Genomic DNA, 22,211 nt, shown 5'->3' with positions numbered 1-22,211 from the left:
GGAGGTGTGTGAGGTGTGATGCTCAGAGCCCCTCGCGATGAGGAGCAGGGTGCCCCATTCCCATCCTTGGGGGGCTCAGCCCCACGGCACGACCCTAACCTTGACCCTGACCCCGTGCCACCCCTCTGTCCCAGTCCCTGGGTGGGGTGGCACTGGGACGCGGGGCCCTGCGCAGGCACTCTGTGCACTGGGGGTTCCTTATGCACCCAGGCACAGCTTGGGGGCATCACCCCACTCCCTGCCTCAGTTTCCCTCCCCCCCCCACAGACCCCAGCCCTGCTCCCAGCCCTCCGCCCTCAGTGCTGATGCTCTGATTTCACAAGGACGAGCCGCCTCGGTGCTGAGAAGGCTCAAAAAGCGATCGTAATCATCATCATCATCAAAGGGTTAATTGCATTTTAGGGTCACCTGCTGCGCTCAGAGCCCGGCCCAGAGGAATACAGCGGGTGGGCAGCTGGGCCTTGGGCAAGGGGGGGTCCCCACGCATTGGGTGCTGCCTGGGCGCCCAGCAGGGTGCAGGCAGGGAGGGTGCACCTCTGTGCGTGCGCATACCTGCGTGCCCCCGTGCTGCACGTTGGTGTGCCTGTGGGCACCTGTGCTCCTGCCCTGTGCCGCGCGCAGCCCCGCTGCCGTCCCCCTGCCTCCCGCTTCCAGCTCTGCCCCTCACTGCCCCACATCTCCCAGGAAACGGGAACCCACCGCCAGGAGCTTCCGCTCCTCTGTGCCTCCGAAAGAAAAAAGAAAAGAAAAGAAAAACCTTCAGAGAGAAAAATAAAAAGAAGAAACACCACCCCGCCACCAGCGCGGCCGTAAATCCCGCCCGGCCCTCTGCCTTTCTTGTCTGGCCAGTTTCTAAAATTGGCCGAGGGAGGCAACTGGCGGCTCCCCCCCCTTCCCCCCCACCCCGTTATGGACCCCCGGCCCCACCGGGGCCGCACACACCTGGCTGCTCCCCGTGGGGCCGCGGGGGGGCGGCGGGGTGACCCGGCACACCTGGCTCCCTGCCTCCCCCCGTGCAGCCGAGCGCTCGGGGCTCCGCAGCGCCACGGGGCGTGCGGGTGGGTGCGGGTGGGTGCGGGCGTCCCGCCGCCCTCTGGGTCCCGCCCGGTGCCCCCCGGCCCCTCGCGCCCCCCCTCGTGCTGCGGGCGGCCCCCGGGCCCGGTGCTGGGGGACATCGGCCGTGCCGCCCGAGCCCTGGGCGCGGGCACGCGTCCATCTGGCGCCTTCCAAATGTTGCCGGCCTCGCAGCATCCCGGCCCCGCTCGCCGTTAACCCGCAACGCTCCGCGGCCCCGCAGCTGCGTGGGGGAGATGGGGAGGGGGGGGGGGGGTGAGAGGGAGAAGGGGGCGTTCTGTCCCCCAGAGCCCTCGCCGAGGCCGCGGGGTTTCCGCGAAGGTGGCGCGGTGTGATTTGACCCGGCGTGGCCGGGCGCGGGGCACCGTGAGTCATGCTGGGCTATAAGCGGGAGCGCGGGGTGGGGGGGGGGGGGGGAACGGGCGGCACGCAGGGCGGGGGGCGCGCGGAGCTGCGTGGCACCGGGATGGCGCCGCGTGGGGTCACGCCTGCGGAACCCCGGCTGCAGCACCCGGCACCCAAAGGCCGGGGGTTGGGGTGTCCCCGTCACCCCCCCCGTTGGGCAGGGGGCCGAGGGAGGGGGGCCGGGCCGGCTGCTGCCTCCCGCGCCGGCTCAGCGGGGCGGGGGAACAAAGCTGGCACCGAGGGAAGCGGCTAAATTTAGCCCGTTTCCCTGCGAGCGCTGAACCGCGGCGCTCGGCTCCAGCCGGCCGAGGTGCCACCGTCGCTGTCGTCCATCTGTCGAGAGCCACACGTCCCCAGACCCCCCCCAACACCACCCCTCGGAACCCATCCCCCGCCCCGGCGCGGCCCCCCCCCGGGCTGGAGAGGGGAGTGGGACCCCTACGGGGTGAAGGGTGGGGGGCAGAAGGATGGGGTGCGAGGAGCACCGTGCCCGGGCTGGGGGATGCCGTCGGGGTTTGGCGTCGGGGAGGGGTCCTGGGGCTCCCGAGGAGGGGGCAGGGGATGCGTGCAGTGCGGTGTCAAACCTGTAGGGCATGGGGAGAGGGTTTGTTACGGGGGAATGGTCGTCGTAGGGAGGTGGGTGGGGAAGGGGTCTGCGCTGCAGGAGACCCCCGTGCCATGGCCAGGAGAAGGGCTGTGTCCCCAAGGCTGCGTCCCCCCAGTCCTGTGTCACTCCAGCAGTGTGGGCTGTGCCATCTGTGCCCACAGGCTCCCTGCCTCCCCTCCAGCCCCAAGATCTCGGAGATGTTTTGGCACAGGGATTTTCCCACCGTGCCTTGCAGCAGCAGGGTGTGGTTGGGGGCTGCCAGCAGCCGCAGGTACCCAGCGCTTCTGTCCTGTGGGTCCCAGAGCCCCCCCAAGTTCTCGAGGCCCCCGGGATGCCTCATGCAGGGCTTCCCCCTGTCCCGTCCTGCGGCTCCGTGCTGCCTGTGCCCCCCCAGCAGCCAAACCCTTTGTGGTGGTTCCCTCTCCCTCCCACAGCATCACCGGCCCCGTGATGGGGGGAGCATTCCCTGCCAGCCCCCTGCCTTGGGGGGTGCCCCAAAACCCCTCTGCTCCAGTGCCCTACAGAAATGGGGACGGGCAGTGGAGCAGCTCCCTGGACCCGTTACCTAAGATGAAACGCAGGCAGCATCTGCTCTGTCTCCTCATTACCAATGGAGGGGGTGAAACCGAGGGGGGGGGGAGTGGGAAGGAACAGCATTGCACGTCCGTAGGAGCGCCAACCCCCCAGCATCCCCAGTCCGAACCCATCACTGGTGGCACTGGGGATGCTCTATGGGGTTCTGGGGTGTGGGAGCCATGCACTGTGGGGAAGGGGCTGTGATGGCATTGGGGTTGGAGTGGGGTGAAGTGGGGTCTGCCCGACCCCCCCGTGGTGCGGGATTGGGGGGGGGGGGGGGGGGCTGGCCGGGGAACACGGAAACCCTCAGCAAGCGCCTGCCAGGAAGCTGTCACTGGAGGGGATTTTCCATTGGTGTCAGCAGGAGCAGGATGGGCTGGGGGGGGATTTGTAGGGCGGGGGGGGGCTGGGTGTGTGTGAGAGAGCAGTGCGAGTGTGAGAGCGTGCGAGGGATGGGGGCAAAAGGGGGGAGGGGGGACACAGGATGGGCGCCCCTATGGTGTGTGTGCAAGGGGGGGAGCCCCCTCTGTGTGTGTGTGTGTGCAAGGGAGAGGCAGCGCCCAGGGCTGAGCAGGGTGTGTGTGCAAGAGTCTGTGAGTGCAATGGGGGGCACATCCCCAGAGCCCCACGTCTGTGTGTGTGCAAAGCCCCCAGCACGTCGTGCGTGGGGCAGACGTGACCCCCAGCGTGCAAAGCGCGTCCCCGTGTCCCTCTGGGATGGGGGGGGGGGGGGGGGGAGGGGGGATTTGGGGCCAGCGCTGCCCACCCTGCTGGGAGATGTGGGGCCGCCGCGTCCCCATCTGTGTGGCGGTCCCCTCCCGTCTCCCGGTGGCATCTCCGGCCCCACCCCGACATCTGGGTGGCCTCAGAGCCGGGCAGCAGCCCACGTCCGCGTCCTGCGGGGCCGCAGCGCTGCCAACAGAGCCCTTCTGGGAGGGTCTGGGCGCCGGCAGCCCCCGGAGGGGGGCTGTGGAGGGGGTTGGGGGGGGGGGCAGGAGGGACGCGGCCCCCCCCCCCCCCCCCGCTGCCACCTCTCCCACCCCACGGCCGTGCCACCCTGCCCGCAGCCTGCGCCGAGCCCGAAACCGTTAAACTAATTAAAGCTTTGCAGCAGCGGGATTAAGGCCGGGCAGGGGAGGTGGCAGCCCAGGTAGTCGATTAGTTCACCAGGCGCGGATATTGGATTTCTGCGCGGCGAGTCAGCAGTCTTCGGGGGCTGTTATCTTTGCGAGGCTCCAGGGGTCAGGAGGTGGATGCAGGGGTGGCTGTGAGTCCCCCCCCCTTGCTCTCTATCCCCCCCCCTCCCCTTCGCCCGCCGCAGCGCCGCTCCCATCCATCTCTCTCCCTCCATCCCTCCTCTCTTGTGTGGTCTCGGATGGTGTTTTGTAACCAGCACAAGGAAAAAAAAAAAAAAAAAAAAAAGGGGAAAAAAAAAAAAAAGAAGGAAAGCGGCCCTACCCCTGGCTAGCAACCCAGGAATGGCGAAGTCCAGAGCGCCTAATGCGAAACATGTGGCAGCTGCCTGGGGCTGAGCAGAGGAGGTGAAAGTGAGCGCGGCGGCGCGGCGAGCATCGCGACCCGGTGCTGCTGGGGGCTGCCGGGCGCTGCTCGGCCCCACGGCTCGGGGTGGGGGGCTGCAGGTGGGTTTGTGGGGTGGGGGGCAGCGCTTCGTCACCGGCCGCGCGGCCCAGGGCAGGAGAGCAGCGCGGGGCGGTGCGGGGCTGACGGTGCGCGTCCTCGTGTGCCAGGGCGTGCCGGCGTGGGGAGGGCCGTGCGCCCCTATAGGTCTGGGTACCCCGCGGAGCCCTCGGCGGCACCCGGGGCGCAGAGCGGGGGATGTGGGACGGGGACGCGGGATGGGGACGTGGGACGGGGTCGCGGGACGCGGCTGTGCCCCGTTCTCCCCGCGGAGCCGTGCGCAGCGTGTGCGGCGAGGACCGGCTCCCAGCGGCTGTTCTGGAAAACCTCCTGTTTGCTTCCTTCCTGCCTGACTCCCCTCCAACTGCTCTCAGCTCCGGGCACATTAGCAGATTCATCAGAGACTCGACCGGTCTTTCTAGCACATATTTTCCTGCTCCACATTGCCCTCGGTGTAACTCTACACCCGGCAGCAACAGGGGCGCGTTTCTGCGGGGCTGCGCCCTGTGCCAGCCGCTGCGCCCGCGGGAGAGCGGGGAGACGGGAGGGGGCTGAGGACAGCCTGACAGGTTTGAATTCTCCTTCCCTGCCTTGTTGATAAGTTGTCACGCTAATCCAGACACCGGGAACAGCCTGGATCACGGCGAGCCGGGTGTGTGTGTGTGCGTGTGTGTGCGCTGGGGGAGGGAGGGAGCAGGCAGAGCTTCACGCAGGGCTGTGGCACACGGCGCCGTGCCGGGGGGCTGCGCCTGCACCAGGGGTCCCCGACCACCGGCGTCATGGGAGCTGCAGGAACAGCACGGATCCGTGCAAATCCACCCCCCCTCGCAAGGAGGTGTCCCAGCCCGCGTGGACAGACCCATGGTGCCCTGTGCGGGGCTCCCCGGGCGCTGCTGACACGTGGGGGTCTCTGTGCTTGCTCGGCAGATGGGAGCTCGGTCACCTGCCAGCCCGGCGCACTGGAGAACGGTGCCAGCCCGCCTGCAGAGTGGTTCCCACGTGCCCAGGGCCCCCGCCAGCCCAGCAGCGACGGCGACGGCCCCGAACGCGGCTTCCGAGTGAACCTGCACTGCAAACACCCGCGGCCCAGGTAGCCCGGGGGGATCCTCGGCTCTGGGTGGGCAGCAGAAGGGTCGGGGGAGGAACCAACCGCACCGCTTTGCTTCGCTTCAGTGGGAGGGGGATGGCAAAGTGGATCCTCCAGCTTCGGGGGTTGTGGGGTGATGGGAGGGGGTGGGGGGCGCTGGGTGCCCCTTCCCACTGTTGGGTGCCAGAGCCCCGTGTCCTCGTGTGGAGCTCAGAGGTGTCCCCGCGGTGCCACCCACTCACAGCAGAGGGAAACCGATGCGGGGGTGGCGGGGGGACGCTGTGGCTGCTGTCACCTCATGTGCTGCCCCACTGCAGCTGGCTTAGGGTAGCAGCTGTGCGTGGGGTGGCCTCGGGGGGGAAGGGAAGGAAGCGGGGAGGGGTACGGAGTTGGGGGCCAGGGGGGCAGCACTCGGTGGCGCTGGGCCTGGGTTGCCAAGGAGCTGAGCTCACTCTTTCCAGCCTCGACTTTCCGTGAGCTGTGTTTGCAGGCCGGGGGGTGGGGACGGGGTGACAGCCCCCAGCTTTGGTGCCTCACCCCCTCGGGCCGTCCTCTCTGCACCCGTCCCCGCGTCCCCTCTGCTGGCATGCCACGAGGGGAAGCCCCCGGACTCCCCACGGCACCCCATTGGGCACCCCGTCCCTCGTACCAAGGATGCACCAACAGCTTCCTGCCTCCCATGTGCCCTCGAACAAAGAACTTTCCTTTTGCCCACCCCGACCCCATCTCGGTCCCATGCCGTGCCGTGCTGTGCAGTGCCGGGCTGTGCCAGGCCACTCTGAACCGTGCTGTGCTGTGCAGTGCCGTGCAGTGCTGAGCCGTGCCATGCAGTGCCGTGCCGTGCCATGCAGTGCCGTGCCGTGCTGTGCAGTGCCGCGCCGTGCCGGGCCAGCTGAACCGTGCCGTGCTGTGCCGTGGCGGGCAGCTCTGCGGGCGGGCAGCGCGGCTCGCCGGGGACACCTAGCGGCAATGCGGCCGCAGGGCCCCCGCCCGCCCCGTTCTCGTAACCCGGCACCCCGGGGCACGCCGCAAAGCCCGGGCTGCGCGTATGGGGCGGGGCTGGGGAGTTGAAACCGAGCGTCCTCGGCCCCGCAATCCGTTCCGGCTCCGCGGACAGGCCGGTCAACCTATCCCCTCTGTCCCCAGATCGCAGGCGGCCTCCCCCAGCCCCTGCCCCGCGCCAGGGTGATGGGCACCGGCCGTGCCGGCTCGGGAGCACCCCGGGGAGGAACGGCCCCTGGTACGGCCCTCGCAGGGACTGGCGCTGGCACGGGGGGGCACCGGGGTCCCCCTCACCGGGGGCTAACCCTCTGCACCCCTTCCTTTGCAGAGAGCTCAAGTGCAATAGCAGAAGCAGCAGCAGAGCCGAGGGTAAGGCGTGCCCGTGGTGGGCAGGGGGGGTCTGCACCCCGAGAGGGGGCGGGGAGGGGGCGGGTGGTGCCGCGGGATCCTCACCGTCCCTCTCTGCCCCCCCAGGTCCCCGCCTCACCTTCCCCGACCCCCATGTCAGCACCTGCTCAGCCCAGCGGCACGCGGGGGAGGAGGAGGTCAGGATGCGCGTGAAGCCCCCGGGCCCAGTGGTAACGACCAGCGTTGTGCGAGGCTCGCCAGACTACGTCCGAGAGCCCAAATTCTACCCTCCGGGGCACCCGGCGCAGCAGCCCCCCGCTTGCCCGGCGGAGAAAGCCTTATCCTGCAGCGTGCTCAGCTTCCCTGAGGGCTCGTGCCCGGCGCTCGGCCGGGAGCACCAGGCGGGTTCGCTGCTGCACGGCGACCCGGCCGACCGGTGCCAGGGCGTTCACGGCGGCACCAAGGAGGCCGAGGAGCTGCTGGGCTGCGCCGGAGAGCCCCGGATCCTGGGGGGCAGCGCGGAGGAAGCAGCCGCCCGCGATCGGGCGCCCGACACCTTCCCCAACGCGACGCTGGCCTCGGGCCGCTGCAACGTCGACAGCATCGTCGCGCTGCTCCGGAGCAAGTGCGGCAACGGGCACATCAACCTTCACCCCGTGGTGCAGCTCATCGACATCATGAAGGACCTCAACCGCCTCTCCGAGGACCTCAAGAGCAGCGGGGTGCATCTGGACTGCGGCAGCCTGCGCGGCAGCGGCGGCAGCGGCGGTGGCCACGAGGACGGCCGGCTGCTGCCCGCCGACCGCGACCTGCAGTACAGCTTCTTCTCCTCGCCCTCCCTGGCCAACAGCATCCGCAGCCCCGAGGAGCGTGGGGTGCTCTGCAAAGCCGAGCCGCCGCGGCACCCCCGGCCCCCGGCCCGCGACGGGGAGGGTGAGGGCGGTGGGGGAAGCGCCCCGCAGCCCCCAGCCTCTGGCAAAGCGCCCGCCGAGGAAGCGGGGTGCTCACAGCCCGACGCCGGCGACTACTCCGAGCTGGCCGAGGCGGACATCCTCAACGAGCTGGCCTCGCTGGCGTGCCCGGGGACGCAGCTGCTGGAGTCGCAGCCGATGGAGCCGCAGCCCCAGTTGCTCCCGGCTCAAGAGCTGGACTCTCAGTCCCGGCTGCTGGATTCCCAGTCCCTGGAGTCGCAGCCCCAGCTGCTCGATGCGCAGAGCTTGGAGCCGCTGCCGGAGTCGCTGGAACTGCAGAACCTGGAGCCGCTGGGGCTGCAGTCGCTGGAGCCGCTGTCTGAATCCTTGGAGCTGCAGTCTCTGGAGCCGCTTTCCGAGTCGCTGGAGCTGCAGTCACTGGAGCCGCTGGCTGAGCCGCTGGGACTGCAGACGCTGGAGCCGCTGCCCGGAGCGCTGGAGCCGCAGCTCCTGGAGGCGCGAGCCCCGCTGCTGCCCTCTGAGCCATCCCTGCTGCAGCCGCAGCCGCTGGGCCCCGTGACGGAGCTGCTGGAAGCGCAGCCGGGCACTGGGGATCCCCTACGGCCCCACAGCCTGCAGCCCCGCCTGGGGGGCTGCCCGCTGAGCGGCGTGGTGAAACGCGGCCCCTGTGGGGGCCGGGGGGCCGGGAGGTGCGGAGAGGATCACCGCAAGTACGCGCTGCGCCGGACTGACAAACCAAAGATGTTGTGCCGCCGGAGGAGGGCAGGGCGAGGGCGGAGGGCTGACGTTGTCCCCGAGAGCCGCGTCCTGCCCCTCGCCCTGCCTGCCGAGCTGCCCCCCGGGCCTGAGGAGCCCGGCACCCCGCTGCTGGCCCCCCCACCGCCCCCTGAAGCCCTAGAGCCCGACGAGGTGCCCAAGACCCCCGCGGCAGCGGGGAAGAAGAGCAAGTGCCGGGGGGTGCGGAAGATGGTGGTGAAGATGGCCAAGATCCCGGTGTCGCTGGGGAGGAGGAACAAAACCACCTACAAGGTGTCGTCGCTGAGCAGCAACCTGAACCTGGAAGGCAAGGAGCTGGCGGCCAGCAGCTCCATGGAGCCCACGCCGCTGCTGAAGATGAAGAACAACGGGCGCAACGTGGTGGTGGTCTTTCCCCCCGGCGAGATGCCCATCATCCTGAAGCGCAAGCGGGGCCGGCCTCCCAAGAACCTGCTGCTGGGCCAGACCAAGCCCAAGGAGCCGGCCCCGGAGGTGAAGAAGAGGAGGAGGAGGAAGCAGAAGCTGGCCTCGCCGCAGCCTTCCTACATCGCCGACACCAACGACAGCAAGGCCGACTACTCGGACGTGTTGGCCAAGCTGGCGTTCCTCAACCGGCAGAGCCAGTGCTCGGGGCGCTGCTCCCCGCCGCGCTGCTGGACGCCCAGCGAGCCCGAGTCCATCCACCAGGCGCCCGACACGCAGAGCATCTCCCACTTCCTGCACCGCGTGCAGGGCTTCCGGCGGCGCGGCGGCAAGGCGGGCGGCTTCGGTGGGCGCGGAGGAGCCCACGCGGCCCGCGCCTCCCGCTGCTCCTTCAGCGATTTCTTCGAGGGCATCGGCAAGAAGAAGAAGGCGCCCGCCGCCCTGCACGCCGACCCCGTGCACCCGCGCAAGAGGGGCCGGCCGGAGCCCGACCCCGTGGGCAAACCCAAGCGCAAGCGGCGGACCCGCAAGAACGGGGTGCTGTTCCCCGAGCAGAACCCCGGGCAGAGCTTCAGCGACAGTGCCTCCGAGTGGGCCGGGGAGAAGGGCAGCCCCTGGGCCCCGCACCACGGCCATGCCGCTGGCCAGCCCGGCCGCAACTGCGGCTACCAGGGGGCCGAGGCCCGGCCTTTCCACGCCGCCGCGCTGGATTCGGGCTCCTCGGGCCGCGCCGGCTTCTACGCGAGCGGCGCCGGCTCCTCGCAGGCCGAGGTGGGCCAGGAGCGGCACAGCCTCTTCACGGGGTACTTCCGCTCCTTGCTGGACTCGGACGATTCCTCCGACCTGCTGGACTTCGCCCTCTCGGCCTCGCGTTCCGAGTCCCGCAAGTCGGCTGCCTATGCGGCCCCCCCTGGCGCCGTGGCGGCGCAGCGTGGCGCGCTGGCTGCCTACCCGGCTCGGGGCGGCAAGGTGCCGACGGCCGCGGGCCCTGGCGCCGAGGCCTTCCACGCCGCCATGCAGGCCCGGCAGGCTTTCCCTCCCGGCCGCCCCACCGCCGGTTACGGCGTCGGCCAGGCGGGCTCCTCGGAGTGCCGCGGCGCCGAGGCCTTCCCCAAACTGGTGCCACCTTCCGCCGTCTCCCGCTCGCCCACCGCGCACCCGGGAGGCACGGCCGGCTACCCGCAGTACGGTGGGTACGGCACGGGGCAGAGCGTGACCCCCGCCGGCGTCTTCCCCCCGGGGAAGCAGTACGGCCCGGCGCAGGACTGCCCCGCCAGCAAGGACTGCAGCTTCGCCTACGGCAGCGGCAGCAGCCTGCCCTCGTCCCCCAGCAGCGCGCACAGCGCCGGCTACGCGCAGCAGAGCGCCGGGCCCAGCCTGCCGCTGGGCAAAGCCTCCTTCTTCAACAGCACCGAGGGCGGGCAGTTCTCCAGCGCCTCGCACACCCCGCTGCGCTGCGACAGCCGCGCCAGCACCGTCTCTCCCGGCGGCTACATGGTGCCCAAAGGATCGGCCTCCTTCCAGCCCTCCCCCGAGAACTGCCGGCCGTTCCCCAGCGCGTCGCAGTGGCCGTTCCGGCAGGGCTACGGCGGGCTGGAGTGGAGCTCGGAGGCGTTCAGCCAGCTCTACAACCCGGGCTTCGAGTGCCACCTCAACGAGCCCAACGTCATCCTGGACATCTCCAACTACACCCCGCAGAAGGCCAAGCAGCAGACGGTGTCAGAGACCTTCTCCGAGTCGTCCTCCGACAGCACGCAGTTCAACCAGCCGGCCGGATACCGGCGCGCCAACAGCGAGGCCTCGTCCAGCGAGGGCCAGTCCAGCCTGTCCAGCCTGGAGAAGCTGATGATGGACTGGAACGAGGCGTCCTCGGCGCCCGGCTACAACTGGAACCAGAGCGTTCTCTTCCAGAGCAACTCCAAGCCCGGCCGGGGCCGGCGGAAGAAGGTGGACATGTTTGACGCGTCGCACCTCAGCTTCTCCTCCTCGTCCTCCTCCTCCTCCGTCTACCCCTCCAAGCGCAGCACGGGGCCCCGGCAGCCGCGGGGCTCACGCGGGGCGTGCGCCTCCAAGAAGGAGCGGGGCACGGGCAAGGCCAAGTTCCCCAGCAAGGCGCAGGCGGTGAACCCGCTCTTCCACGAGAGCACGGACCTGGGCTTGGACTACTACAGCGGGGACAGCAGCATGTCCCCACTGCCCTCCCAGTCGCGGGGCTTCGGGGTGGGCGAGCGGGACCCCTGCGACTACGCCGGGCCTTACTCCATGAACCCCTCGACGCCGTCGGACGGGACGTTCGTGCAGGGCTTTCAGAGCGACTCGCCCGGCTTGGGGCAGCCGGAGCTGGAGGGCAAGCACTTCCCCGCGCTGCCCCACCAGCTGGCGGCCCCCGGGCAGCAGGCTGTCTTCGAGGCCGGCCTCCAGAAAGCCTTCTCGCCCAACTGCTCGCCCACCCTGGCCTTCAAGGAGGAGCTGCGGGCGGGCGAGCTGCGCAAACTGCCCGCCTGCGACTCGCTCAAGCACAGCATGCAGGGGGGGGCTCTCCCGCACGGCCCCCACGTGGCGTGCCGCGACCTGGCCATGCCGCAGCCGCACTACGAGTCCCCCAGCTGCAAAAACCCCCCGTATTGGTACTCGCCCACCGCCAGCACCCGCAGCCCCTCCTCGTACGACGGCAAGGCGGGCGCCGGCATGCTGGTGGACTTCATGGGCAGGACGGACCCCTCGTGTCTCAACCCCCATTTGAGCAGCCCCGGCGGCCCCCACCCCTCCAAGGGCGAGAAGGAGCCCTTGGAGATGTCCCGCGCCCACCACCGCGGCCCCTACGCCTGTCCCCTGATCAATGACTTGAACATCTCCCCCGTCCCGAGGGACTCCATGCTGCAGCTGCAGGACAACTACAGGTACCCCACGTTTGCACCCCAGGGGCACCCCGTCATGGCCCCCGCCCAGAAGAGCGGGTTCTTGGGGCCGATGGTGGAGCAGCACCCCGAGGACACGTTTACGGTCACCTCATTGTAGTGCCACTGACGTGCCGAGCGGACAGCGAGGTTTTGTTACAGGGTAGGTGAGGTGTGATGCTGGGGGCGGGGGGGGGGCTCAGGGGGGCCCTTCTCACCCCTCTCCTCCGTCCCCCTCCCCTCTCCCCCGTGTTGTGTTTCTCTTGCAGAGGTAATTTAGCCAGCACTTTTTTTCTGGAACACTTTTCAAGTTCTGTATTTAACTGGGATTGGAACCGTTTGTTTGTTTTTTATGAAAAAAAAAAAGGAAAAAAAGAAAAAAAAAAAAAAAAAGGAAGGAAAAAAAAAAAAGATTAAAAAAAAGGCAAAAAAAAAAGATGAAAAAAAGGCAAAAAAAAAAAAATTATAAAATACGCGAAACAAAAAGAAAAAAAAAAAAAATAACGGAAGAAGAGAAAAGGAAGAAAGAGACAAACCCTGCTTTTCCCCCCACCCCCCTCCGTACGACGACCGCTCCGTCTCACCCCAACCCGGCGCCGCTTTCCGGACTGCCCTGCAGAAGGACAATCGGACGGACGGACGGACGGGGGGGCAGCGGCCCGGACCCCCCTCCCTGGTGCCGTGGGGACCCTCGGCCGCCCTTGGAGGGGGGGGGGATCTGGTTTGTTTTTTTCTTTTCCCTCCCATTTGCTCACTTGCTGGGGGCGTTTTGCCGTGCCGGACGGTGCTGAGCGCGGAGAGCTGAGCGCCTGGAGACTCGGGCAGCTTCGCCGTGGGACCCCGAGATGCAGCTGTCACCCAGTAAGTGCCATATGGGGGGGGGGATCGGGGTCCCTGGGTGCCACGTCTGGGGTGTGTGGGTGTTGGATGGAGGTGACCTGGGCCCCAGAGCCCTGGGGAGATGGGCGTCAAACCCCCAGGTGTGTGGGTGTTGGATGGGGGATGTGCAGGACCCCAGACCCTTGGGTAACGGGCACCAGACCCCTTGGATATGTGGGTGCTGGATAGGGATTAAGAGGACCCCAGACCCCCAGATATGTGGGTGCCAGGATGAGATGAACAGGACCCCATACCCCCAGGTCGATGGGCACCAGAACCCCGGGTATGTGGGTGTTGGATGGGGGATGTGCAGGACCCCAGACCCCTGGGTAACGGGCACCAGACCCCCGGGTATGTGGGTGCTGGGTGAGCACTGTGAGGACCCCAGGCCCTCAGATGTGTGGGTGCCAGGATGAGGTGAGCGGGACCCCAGACCCCCAGGTAGATGAGCACCAGACCCCTTGGATATGTGGGTGCTGGATAGGGATTAAGAGGACCCCAGACCCCCAGATATGTGGGTGCCGGGATGAGATGAACAGAACCCCAGACCCCCAGGTCGATGGGCACCAGACCCCTGGGTATGTGGGTGTTGGATGGAGGTGAGCAAGACCCCAGACCCCCGGGTAGATGGGCATCAGACCCCCAGCTATGTGCATGATGATGGGGGTGTGCAGGACCCCAGACCCCTGGGTAATGGGCACCAGGACCCCCGGGTATGTGGGTGCTGGGTAGAGGTGAGCAGGACCCCAGACCCTCAGTAGATGGGCACCAGCCCCCTGGGTAACCGGTGTTGGATGGAGGTGAGCAGGACCCCAGAGCCCCAGGTATGGGAGTGTGGCAGATTCCTGGGTACGTGGATGTCAGGTGGGGGTGAGCAGCCCCCTGAGCACTTTGGGTGAGGGGAGAGAACGGGACCCCAGACCCCTGGGTATTTGGGCTCCAGACCGGGTTGATGGGGACCCCAGACCCCTGGGGCACATGGCTACCAGAACCCTGGCTATTTGGGTGCACAATGGGCACGAAGGGGACCCCCAGTGCCAAACCCTTGGGTGGGTGGGTGCCAAACCGCTTGTGGGTGAACCCAGCACCGTGGGCAGGTGGGTGCCGGAGGGGGGGGGGGGGGGGCTTTCAAGACCCCCCATGACATGGGTGCCACCCATTGGGGACGCCCACCCACCCCCTCCTCTCCCCACAGCCCCCCAGCAGCGCACCCTGTGCCCTCCGCCGGCCCCAAGAGCAGAGAGGAGAGGAGAGAGAGGAGGGGGCTCCGCTTCTTCCCCCCCCCCCCCCCCCCCCCCCCGCCTCCCCCCACCGCCAGAAGCAGAGGGGAAAAAACTCTTCGGATTTCGAAACGATTCTTATTTTTTATTTTGATTTTGATTTTTTTTTTATTAAGTTTCGTTTTCTGCACAAACAAACAAACAAAAAAACAACAACAACAAAAAAAACCAACCAGCAAATTGTAAATAAAACTTTTGAGGTAAAAAAAAAAAAAAAAAGGAAAAAAAAAAAGGAAAAAAAAAAAAAGAAATAAAAAAGCAAAAAGGCAAAAAAATTCATCCATCCCCCCCCCCCCCCAAAAAAAAAAACCACGAATAAAATGAAATAAAAAGGGGGGAAATGTGGAGAGAAGCATCAGATGGTGGCGAAAGGCTGAAGCGCAAAGGGGACAAAGCGGAGAGAAGGGCGGAATCCCATCGTTGTGCACTGAGGAAACTTTGTTACGGATCGACCGAGGGGAGAAAGAGGACAGAAAAGAAACCAAACCGACACGGAGACAAAAGAAAAAAAAAGAGAAAAAAAAAAAAGAAAAAAAAAAAGGAAAAAAAAAAAAAAAAAGCCCCACAAAGTGACAATAACCTATTTATTGTATATAATGTTTTATTATAAATCGTGTCTTGTATATTGCACCCCGCATCCACCGTGCTTCTGTGGCGTGCGGCTGCCTGGGGGGTGGGGGGCAGGTTGGGGGCTCAGCCCCATTGCGGCCTATTGGGGGGGGGGGGCAGTGAGCAGGGCCCTGGGGGGGCACCTGGAGCATCTCCGTCCCCCCAGGGAGCACGGTGCCCCCCCAGCACCCATGGGTGCCCTCCTCCCCAACTTGTAGGGATGGGGCTCAGCCCTGCAGCATCCTTTATGGGGGGGTCACAGCCTGCTGCAGGGCGGTGTTGTGCGGTGCTGGGGGGGGTCTGGGGGGAGGGGGGAGGAAGAGGTTGCTATGGAGAACAGAACGCAGCGCATACTGATGGGCAGGGGGTGTGGGGGGAGCGCAGCCAGCACCGTGGGGGTGTCTGTGTGGTGCCATGTGAGCCTCCCCCAAAAAATAAAGGTGTATGGGGTTGGAAGGGTGCCCCAGATCTCAGCTCACGTCCCTTTGTAGGGTCGGGATGCTGGGAGTGACGAGGGTGGGCTGCAGCTCCCCCCCCCCCCCCCATCAGGTGCAGGAGGTTGGGGTTTGGAGGAGGCATCACTGTGGGGCGCAAAGTAGGGGGGGTGGGAGGGCTGCTCTGCGGTGTCTGCAGCACCCAACGTGCCCCCAGGGTCCTTGGGATCAAGCATGGGGGGGCTGAGGGTGGAGGGGATAGGAGAGCACTGCTGGCATCCAGGGGTCTGCAGCATCACCACCTGCATCCCAGGGCTGTCCACCCCATCCCCAGGGACCACCGCCATCCCATAGACCTCCACCCCATCCCCAGTGAGCATCCCCATCCCATTGGCACCACCAGGGATGATCTCCATCCCACGGGCACGCAGGTTGAGCTGTGGGGACCCATTGGGTAGCAGTGCCCCGTGCCCACCCCGATGCCACCCAAACTTTAGGATCTGCGCTGTGCAGGAGGGCGCCGTCCCTCCATTTTGCCCCAGTGCCATTTTGGGGGCACGGTGCCACCCGGGGGTTTCGGACAACACCCCCCCCTCTCCTTCAAATTAATGGCAGTGCCGTGAAGAAAATTGAAGCCATTATTCTTCCCTCCCGTCCTCCATACCCACGAAGCTCACCCACTTGACATGCTAATCACAGCTAACGAGGAAGGGAGGCCATTCCCCACGTCAGCCTGGCGCAGCTGGCATCGCCCCACCGAAACCCCCCCAGCTCTCAGCCATGCCACCCTCATCCCCGACCCCACTGCGACACAGGGAGGGTGGGCAGGGGCTGCTGGAGGTGCCCCCACTGCAGGGAGGGCCTCAGCTGCAGTGCTGCTTTTCCCAGAGGAAGGGCCAGGCCCTGGGAAGCTATTTCCCCCCCCCCTCCTCCTCCCCCTTGCAACCCCCCCTCTGTGCTCCTTCCGCTCCTCCTGCAGTAACTCTGGGTGTGATGGCGAGTGCGGTGCTGGAGGACCCCCTCCCCATTTTGGGGTCCCGCTGAGCCCCTCACCGCAACCAGCCAGACGCAGCCGTGCCCGTCAGCCCCGTATCCACGTGCTGGACTCAGCCCAGCCGGGCAGAAAGCTCTGGAGCCCATTAACATTCCCCTGAGCCATCTCGTCCCCTCTCTGCCCTGCCTCTGTTTTAATCAAGCCCAGCCTGGCGCCGTGCAAATAACCGGGGCGGTCGGCACCCTGCGAACCCGCAGCGCTGCTGGCGCCGGGCACGGCTGCCCTGCTGTGTGCCCACATCCTCAGTGTGTGCCCACCTCCCTGCCGGGTGCCCGTGTCCCCCCACAACGTCCCCATGCTGCTCTCACACCCCACCGCGTGCCGATGTGTCCCAGCACATCAGTGCATCTCCAACGGGTCTCCGTGCCCCCGGTGTGTCCCCGTGTTCCCAGCACACCCCCATGTCCCCAGCGTCCCCACGTCCCCCATGGTGTCTCCACGCCCCCAGTACACCCTCATGTCCCCAGTGCCCCTCTGTGTCCCCAGTATATCCCCACGACCCCAGTGTGTCACCGAGTCCCCAGTACTTCCCCCTTATCCCCAGTGCATCCCCAAGTCCCCGCGCGTCCCCATGTCCCCAGTGTGTCCCCATGTTTCCAGAGCACCCCCATGTCCCCCGTGTGTCACCGCATCCCCAGTGCACCCCCATGTTCCCATTACATCCTCATGTCCCCATCGTGTCCCCATGCCCCCAGTGCACCTCCATATCTCCAGTGCACCCATGCCCCCATGTCCCCAGAACATCCCCACATCCGCAGTGTGTCCCCATGTCCCCATGCCCCCATGTCCCCAGAACATCCCCACATCTGCAGTGTGTCCCCATGTCCCCAGTGTCCCCACATGTCCCCAATACGTCCCCTTGTCCCCATAGCATCCCCATGTCCCCAGTATGCCCCCCCAAGTCCCCCATATGCCCCATGCCCCCCCTGCAGCCCCCTGTCCCCCTCATGTCCCCACGCCCCACTGTGCCCCACATCCCTGCACACGGCAGCACTGCGGCCGCCCATCCTGGGGGGCAGAGGGGGGCTGTGTGGCCGTGGGAGGGGAGGACAGAGCCTCACACAGATCTTCACTCTCTGGTAATTTTCACAGCCGTGCTGGAGCCAGAGGAGCTGAGATCAGCAGAGCGGGGGCCGGGAGAGCAGGGGAGGGAAGCGAAGGCTCTTGCCAGGCTGGCAGTAATGTTTGCTGGGTGATGGAGTCGGGGGGGCTGCGCAGCCACTTCAAGCACAACCTCCAGCAGGGCAGTGGGGTTTGGAAGCTGGAGGTTTGGGTTCCCCCGGACACCCAGGGACTGGGAAGGGATGGGGAACCCCACATCAGCGTGTCCACACCCCGCTCAGTGGGGCGGGAGGCAGTGCTCCTTTTGGGGTTGCAACGGGGGGTCCTGACCCCATAGGGTGGGGGCACTCGGAGCACATCCCCAACACTGCGGGGAGCAGAGGGGAGCCCAGCCCCTGGGGAGGCTTCTCTGCAGGGGAAGCAGGAGGCATCGGGGGGGTTGTAGGGTCATGGAGGCGGTGGGGCGGGGAGGGCAGCTGGGTCCTACAAGGGCAGAGCTGTGGGGTTCGTGGCGGCCCTGTCCTGTAGGAAGCAGCAGGAGCAAGGCCAGGCGTGCCCACGTGGGGCCGGCAATGGGTTGGGGTCCGTGTGGGGTTTGGGGTGGGAGCTGTACGGGGTTCGGTGCCAACCCCACCGCTTGTTTTTCCAAGGGCCTGGGCTGCTGTGAGTTATCAGCGGTGGCAGAAGCGCGGCGCTTCCTGTCTCGGTGTGCACGCCGGCTCCTCGGGGAGGGATTAAGGGGATTATATTATTATTTGTTATCACCGAGGGGGGAGAAGGGAAAAAAAAAAAAGGAAGAAACCTCCATTGCTGGGAACTGTGCCTAATCAGAGCAGAGATTAGCTGCTGCCCTGCGCCTCGCCCATGGACTGCGGGCAGGGGGACCACGGTGACCTCACCTGGGATGGGGATCTGGGGGCTGCCCCGTGGCTCTCATGTCCCTCCCATGGGGGTGACGTGGGGCCAGAGGTGAGCGATCCCCCACTGCCAGCTCAGCCCTGAGTGACTGAGTCAGAGGGAGCAGCTGGGGGAGGGTGGGTGGGCCCAGGGATGTGCCCTGGATACACAATGGATGTGCCATGGAGGTGCCCTGGATACACAATGGATGTGCCATGGAGGTGCTGTGGATACGTGGATGTGCCATGGATGTGGCATGGATACAAAATGGATGTGCTATGGATGTGCCATGGAGGTGCCATGGATGTGCCATGGATGCACCCATGGTTGTGCCATGGAGGTGCTGTGGATGTGCCCATGGATGTGGCATGGATACACAATGGATGTGCCATGGATGTGCCATGCTTGCAGCCATGGATGCACAACGGATTTGGCACGGATGCACCCACGGATGTGCCATGAATGTGCTGTGGTTGTGCCCGTGGGTGCACCACAGACATCACCAGTCCCCTCACTGCGTCCTGGCCCATCCTCATCCTCACAGGGATGAAGGCTGAGCTGAGTCACGCTGCACTGGGCCACAAGAGAAGCCTGTGGGGCCAGCGAGGGCTCTGCCACCCTGCCCAGGGAGAGGAGGATGCTCTGGCTGAGCCAGGGGCACGCAGCCAGCAGAGCACAGCATGTCCCATCCCATTGTCTCTGTGCGCTGCTCCCTGCCCTGTGGGGCTGCCAGCATCTTTCTGAGGAGCAGAAAAGCCCACCAGCCTCAGGGCGCAGGGCTGGGCACCCCAGGTAGCAGCATGGCACAAGCGCTCTGCACAGAGATCTCTGGAGATGGAGTTGGCTTTTTCATCCCTTCCTCAGCTCTTCTGGCCAGGCAGCAGCTCCCCAAGGCCAGCCTTGCTCATTACACTGCAGCTCACCTTCTCCTTCCCACTGCAAACAAGCGCACGTCTCAATTTATTTATTGTTTCCCTCTTTCCAACCCCCCCCCCCCCTCCCAGTTCTGAGCAACCGGAGGCTGATCCGGGTTCAGACGTGGGGTGTGGGAGTGGGGCAGCCCCAGCTCCAACCTCACCTGGGCTGCGATGGGGCTGGAACCGCTGACAGCACACAAAGCCCAGCCATGGAGCTGCCTCTGCGCACCCTTGCACTGATGGACCGCGCTGTTTTCTTTAGTCTTTTATTTACACTTTATTGCTCTTGTTTTTGCACCGGCAAGCGCTGCTGGAGTGCACAGAAATCCTTCAGATCTCGGCTGGCAGCAGAGCTCTGCCTAATCATAGTCATTATCTGGAAGCAGGTAATGGGCATCTTTCCCATGTTAATTTGAAAACAGAGCCGGAGAGAGCAGGACGGCGGCGACAGAGCGGGATCCGAGCTTTGGGGTGGGGGCACGGGGGGCACCCCATGCATGGCTGCTGCCCCAAGCTTCGTGCTCCATATACCCACCAGGAAGGGCTGCACTGCAGTGCTGCTGAGCCCCAGCATCCCCAGCTCTGGAGGATGCCGCTCGCCCTCCTCCTCCTGCCTACCCTCAGAACTTGCCCTCGGCTCGGCCCAGCGAGGCTCAGCCCTTCGTTAGCAAGGCCTCGTCCCTTTCATCCCCGGCTGCAGGAGGGGATGGGATGCAGGGTGGCGGGAGGATGGCTCCCATGGGCGATGCTCCCCCTCGCCGGGGCCGGGAGGGGAAGGCTGGGTGGCGTTGGAGTTTCGTTTGCTGAGATACCATTAACGAGTGAGCAAAGGTTGCAGAGTCTCCATGGAGACAAGACAGCAAGCGAGACGAGCGGGTGTGCAGCCGAGGTTAGAGCTGATTAGTAAATGTCAGCAGCACAGCCACTGCCCGCTGCCGAGCTGCCCAGCAGCACCCTGTGTGTCCTGTGTGTCCCATGCACCGTGGGCACAGCGTGTATCCCACGTGCTGCATGCATCCCATGCACCAGGGACACTGTGCATCCCATGTGCGCCCTCCGTGCTGCACACAACCCATGCACCACGGGCACCCTGTGCTCCCCTTGTTCTGCATTGCATCCCATGCACCACAGGCACCCTGTGCTCCCCTTGTTCTGCATTGCATCCCCTGCACCACAGGCACCCTGTGCTCCCCTTGTTCTGCATTGCATCCCCTGCACCACGGGCACCCTGTGCTCCCCTTGTTCTGCTTTGCATCCCATGCACCGCAGGCACCCTGTGCTCCCCTTGTTCTGCATTGCATCCCATGCACCACAGGCACCCTGTGCTCCCCTTGTTCTGCATTGCATCCCATGCACCACGGGCACCCTGTGCACCCCCTGTTCTGCACTGCATCCCATGCACCACGGGCACCCTGTGCACCCCACGTGCACCCTCATACAGCCCAAGCACCCTGTCCACACTGTGCATTCTGTGTGCTGCGTGCATCCCATGCACCATGGGCACCTCATGTGTTGCATGTGCTCCATGCACCCTGAATGCAGCATGCATCCTGTGCATTTCATGCATCCCGTGTGCATCCACTACCCTCAGTGCTGCTTGCACCCCATGCACCCTGCAAGCCCTAGGCACCTTGGGTACTTCATGCACCCTAAGCACCCTGTGCACCCCACATCCTCTTCCCTCTGCAGCCCAGATTGATGCTGGTAGGGCTGCGACTCACGAGAAGCAGGACAAGCCCAGAGCATGTCATGGTGTGTCTGTTTCCAGAGCATCTCTGCAGCTCTGGTGCTGCCAGCCCTGGCTCCCTTCCTGCAGGGATGCAGCTGGAGCCGCTCTGCCTTCATGCTGTGTTCTACTCAGCCATTTTGTGTGCAAGGACAGCACAGGGGCAGCCAGCTGGGGACAGGCACCCAATGCTCCCCCCTCCCCCCCTCCAGCATCCCTGAGTGAGGACGTGGCCACGGCCCCATGCAAGGCTGGGCAGCACAGCACAAGATAAGCTGGGGGCTCAATTCTTCAGCCAAGGATTTCTGCTCATCCCTGTCTGTGGAGTGAGGAAAGATGAGGCTGGATCTGCTGGATGCCGTCTGATTTTAACGAGGAGCAAAGCCCAGGTTGAGGAGAGCAGGGGTGGGATGGAGCCAGAGGGGCAGCAGTGTGGAGAAGGGCCCTTTTAGGTGAGTGGGGGTTTGGAGCCCACCCAGGGAAGAGGCAGGAGCAGCCTGGCTGCCTGTCCCTGGCCCCCAGAGCATCATTTCTTTCCAGAAAACAGCACCTGGCAGGCGAGAGCATCCCTCTTGCAGAGAAACAAGTGTCAGGGGGTACGGCGGGGGGGCTGGATCCTGCAATTTAGCAGGTATTATTCGGCAGCTATAAACAGAGCCTCTCACACAGGCGGGGAGAGATAAAGGTTGCAGCGCAGATACAGATTAGGTGGTTCCCTTGAGGCTGTGACACCTTGAGATAGAAGCAGATCTTCTTTAAGGCAACGGCTGGCTGGCAGCCTGGAAAACCTGGAGCCCACAGCCTCCAGCTGCGCCTTGAGGCCCCGTCCTCGTTCCCACCCCATGTCTTTGCACCCATGGACGTTGGTGGTGGGTGGGGGCTGCAGCTGAGCATCCCATCCCAGGGCCTGTGCATGTGAGAGGTGCAAAACAGGCGAGAACGAGCCACTGCCAACACGTGCAGGTGCCCATCTCAACCAGGAGGTGTGAAAGGAGGCAGTGGTGGAGGTGAGACCCTGCTGTCCAGCACCGCAATACCTGCGTTGGTTGGATTTGGGAGCAATCCATTTTAAAGCCCCCAGCAGAGCCGCCTGCACCTCACACCATTCATTTCGCCTCCAGCTTCTCCAGGCAGAAATGAACCCAGCACTCCTGTTTGTAATCAGGCAGGGGAAGAAAGATTTAATGCTCCAGGTGCACAGACAGAAGCGCTGCGGCAGCGGTGCACCGCGCTGTTAATTTTTGATCAAGTATTTGCTCCCGCAGTTTGGGACAATGGAAATCTTTGTTCACTCTCTTCCTTCCCCCCCCTCGAGGGTGTCTCCTCCAGGCAGAGGATTACTGCTCTATAGCAACCCGTGCTGTGTGGCTGACCGAAGGGGGGGTCCCCAGCATTGCCACCACCCTGCTGAGGACCAGCAGGATGGTGAGCAAGGCTCAAGGGTACCCCTGTGCCCGGTACCCCCAGTACCAAGCGCCCTACTGCCCAGTATCCCCATGCTGAGCCATTCTGGGCCTGGTATCTCCATGCTGAGTAGACCCAGTAATCCCAAATTAAGGTTCCCCAGGGCCCAGTGCCAGGCACCCCAGGTCCTGCACTCCTAGTGCT

The 22,211-nt window shown here is 65.3% G+C and overlaps 1 protein-coding gene across 5 annotated transcripts in view; it reads left to right on the top strand.

Moving 5' to 3' along the window:
- AHDC1 (AT-hook DNA binding motif containing 1) overlaps positions 1–13,908 on the top strand; it is a 44,763-nt gene extending 30,855 nt beyond the window's left edge. For 4 of the 5 annotated variants that reach the window (XM_052699109.1, XM_052699110.1, XM_052699106.1 and 1 more), the window contains 5 exons: positions 5,228–5,390; positions 6,718–6,758; positions 6,864–11,908; positions 12,015–12,606; positions 13,820–13,908. In XM_052699109.1, the coding sequence (XP_052555069.1) occupies positions 6,941–11,866 (4,926 nt within the window). In that variant the 5' untranslated portion in view covers positions 5,228–5,390; positions 6,718–6,758; positions 6,864–6,940 and the 3' untranslated portion in view covers positions 11,867–11,908; positions 12,015–12,606; positions 13,820–13,908. Of the gene's footprint in view, positions 1–5,227; positions 5,391–6,533; positions 6,628–6,717; positions 6,759–6,863; positions 11,909–12,014; positions 12,607–13,819 lie in introns of all 5 variants that reach the window. The other variant, XM_052699107.1, reaches the window with a different exon arrangement.
- The last annotated feature ends 8,303 nt before the right edge of the window (positions 13,909–22,211 follow it).

This window comes from Tympanuchus pallidicinctus, unplaced genomic scaffold, assembly GCF_026119805.1.
Source record: "Tympanuchus pallidicinctus isolate F22 unplaced genomic scaffold, pur_lepc_1.0 scaffold35, whole genome shotgun sequence".
Taxonomy (NCBI): Eukaryota; Metazoa; Chordata; class Aves; order Galliformes; family Phasianidae; genus Tympanuchus; species Tympanuchus pallidicinctus.
Note: the sequence above shows the minus strand (reverse complement) of the source record. Positions and strands in the feature narration are given on the sequence as shown.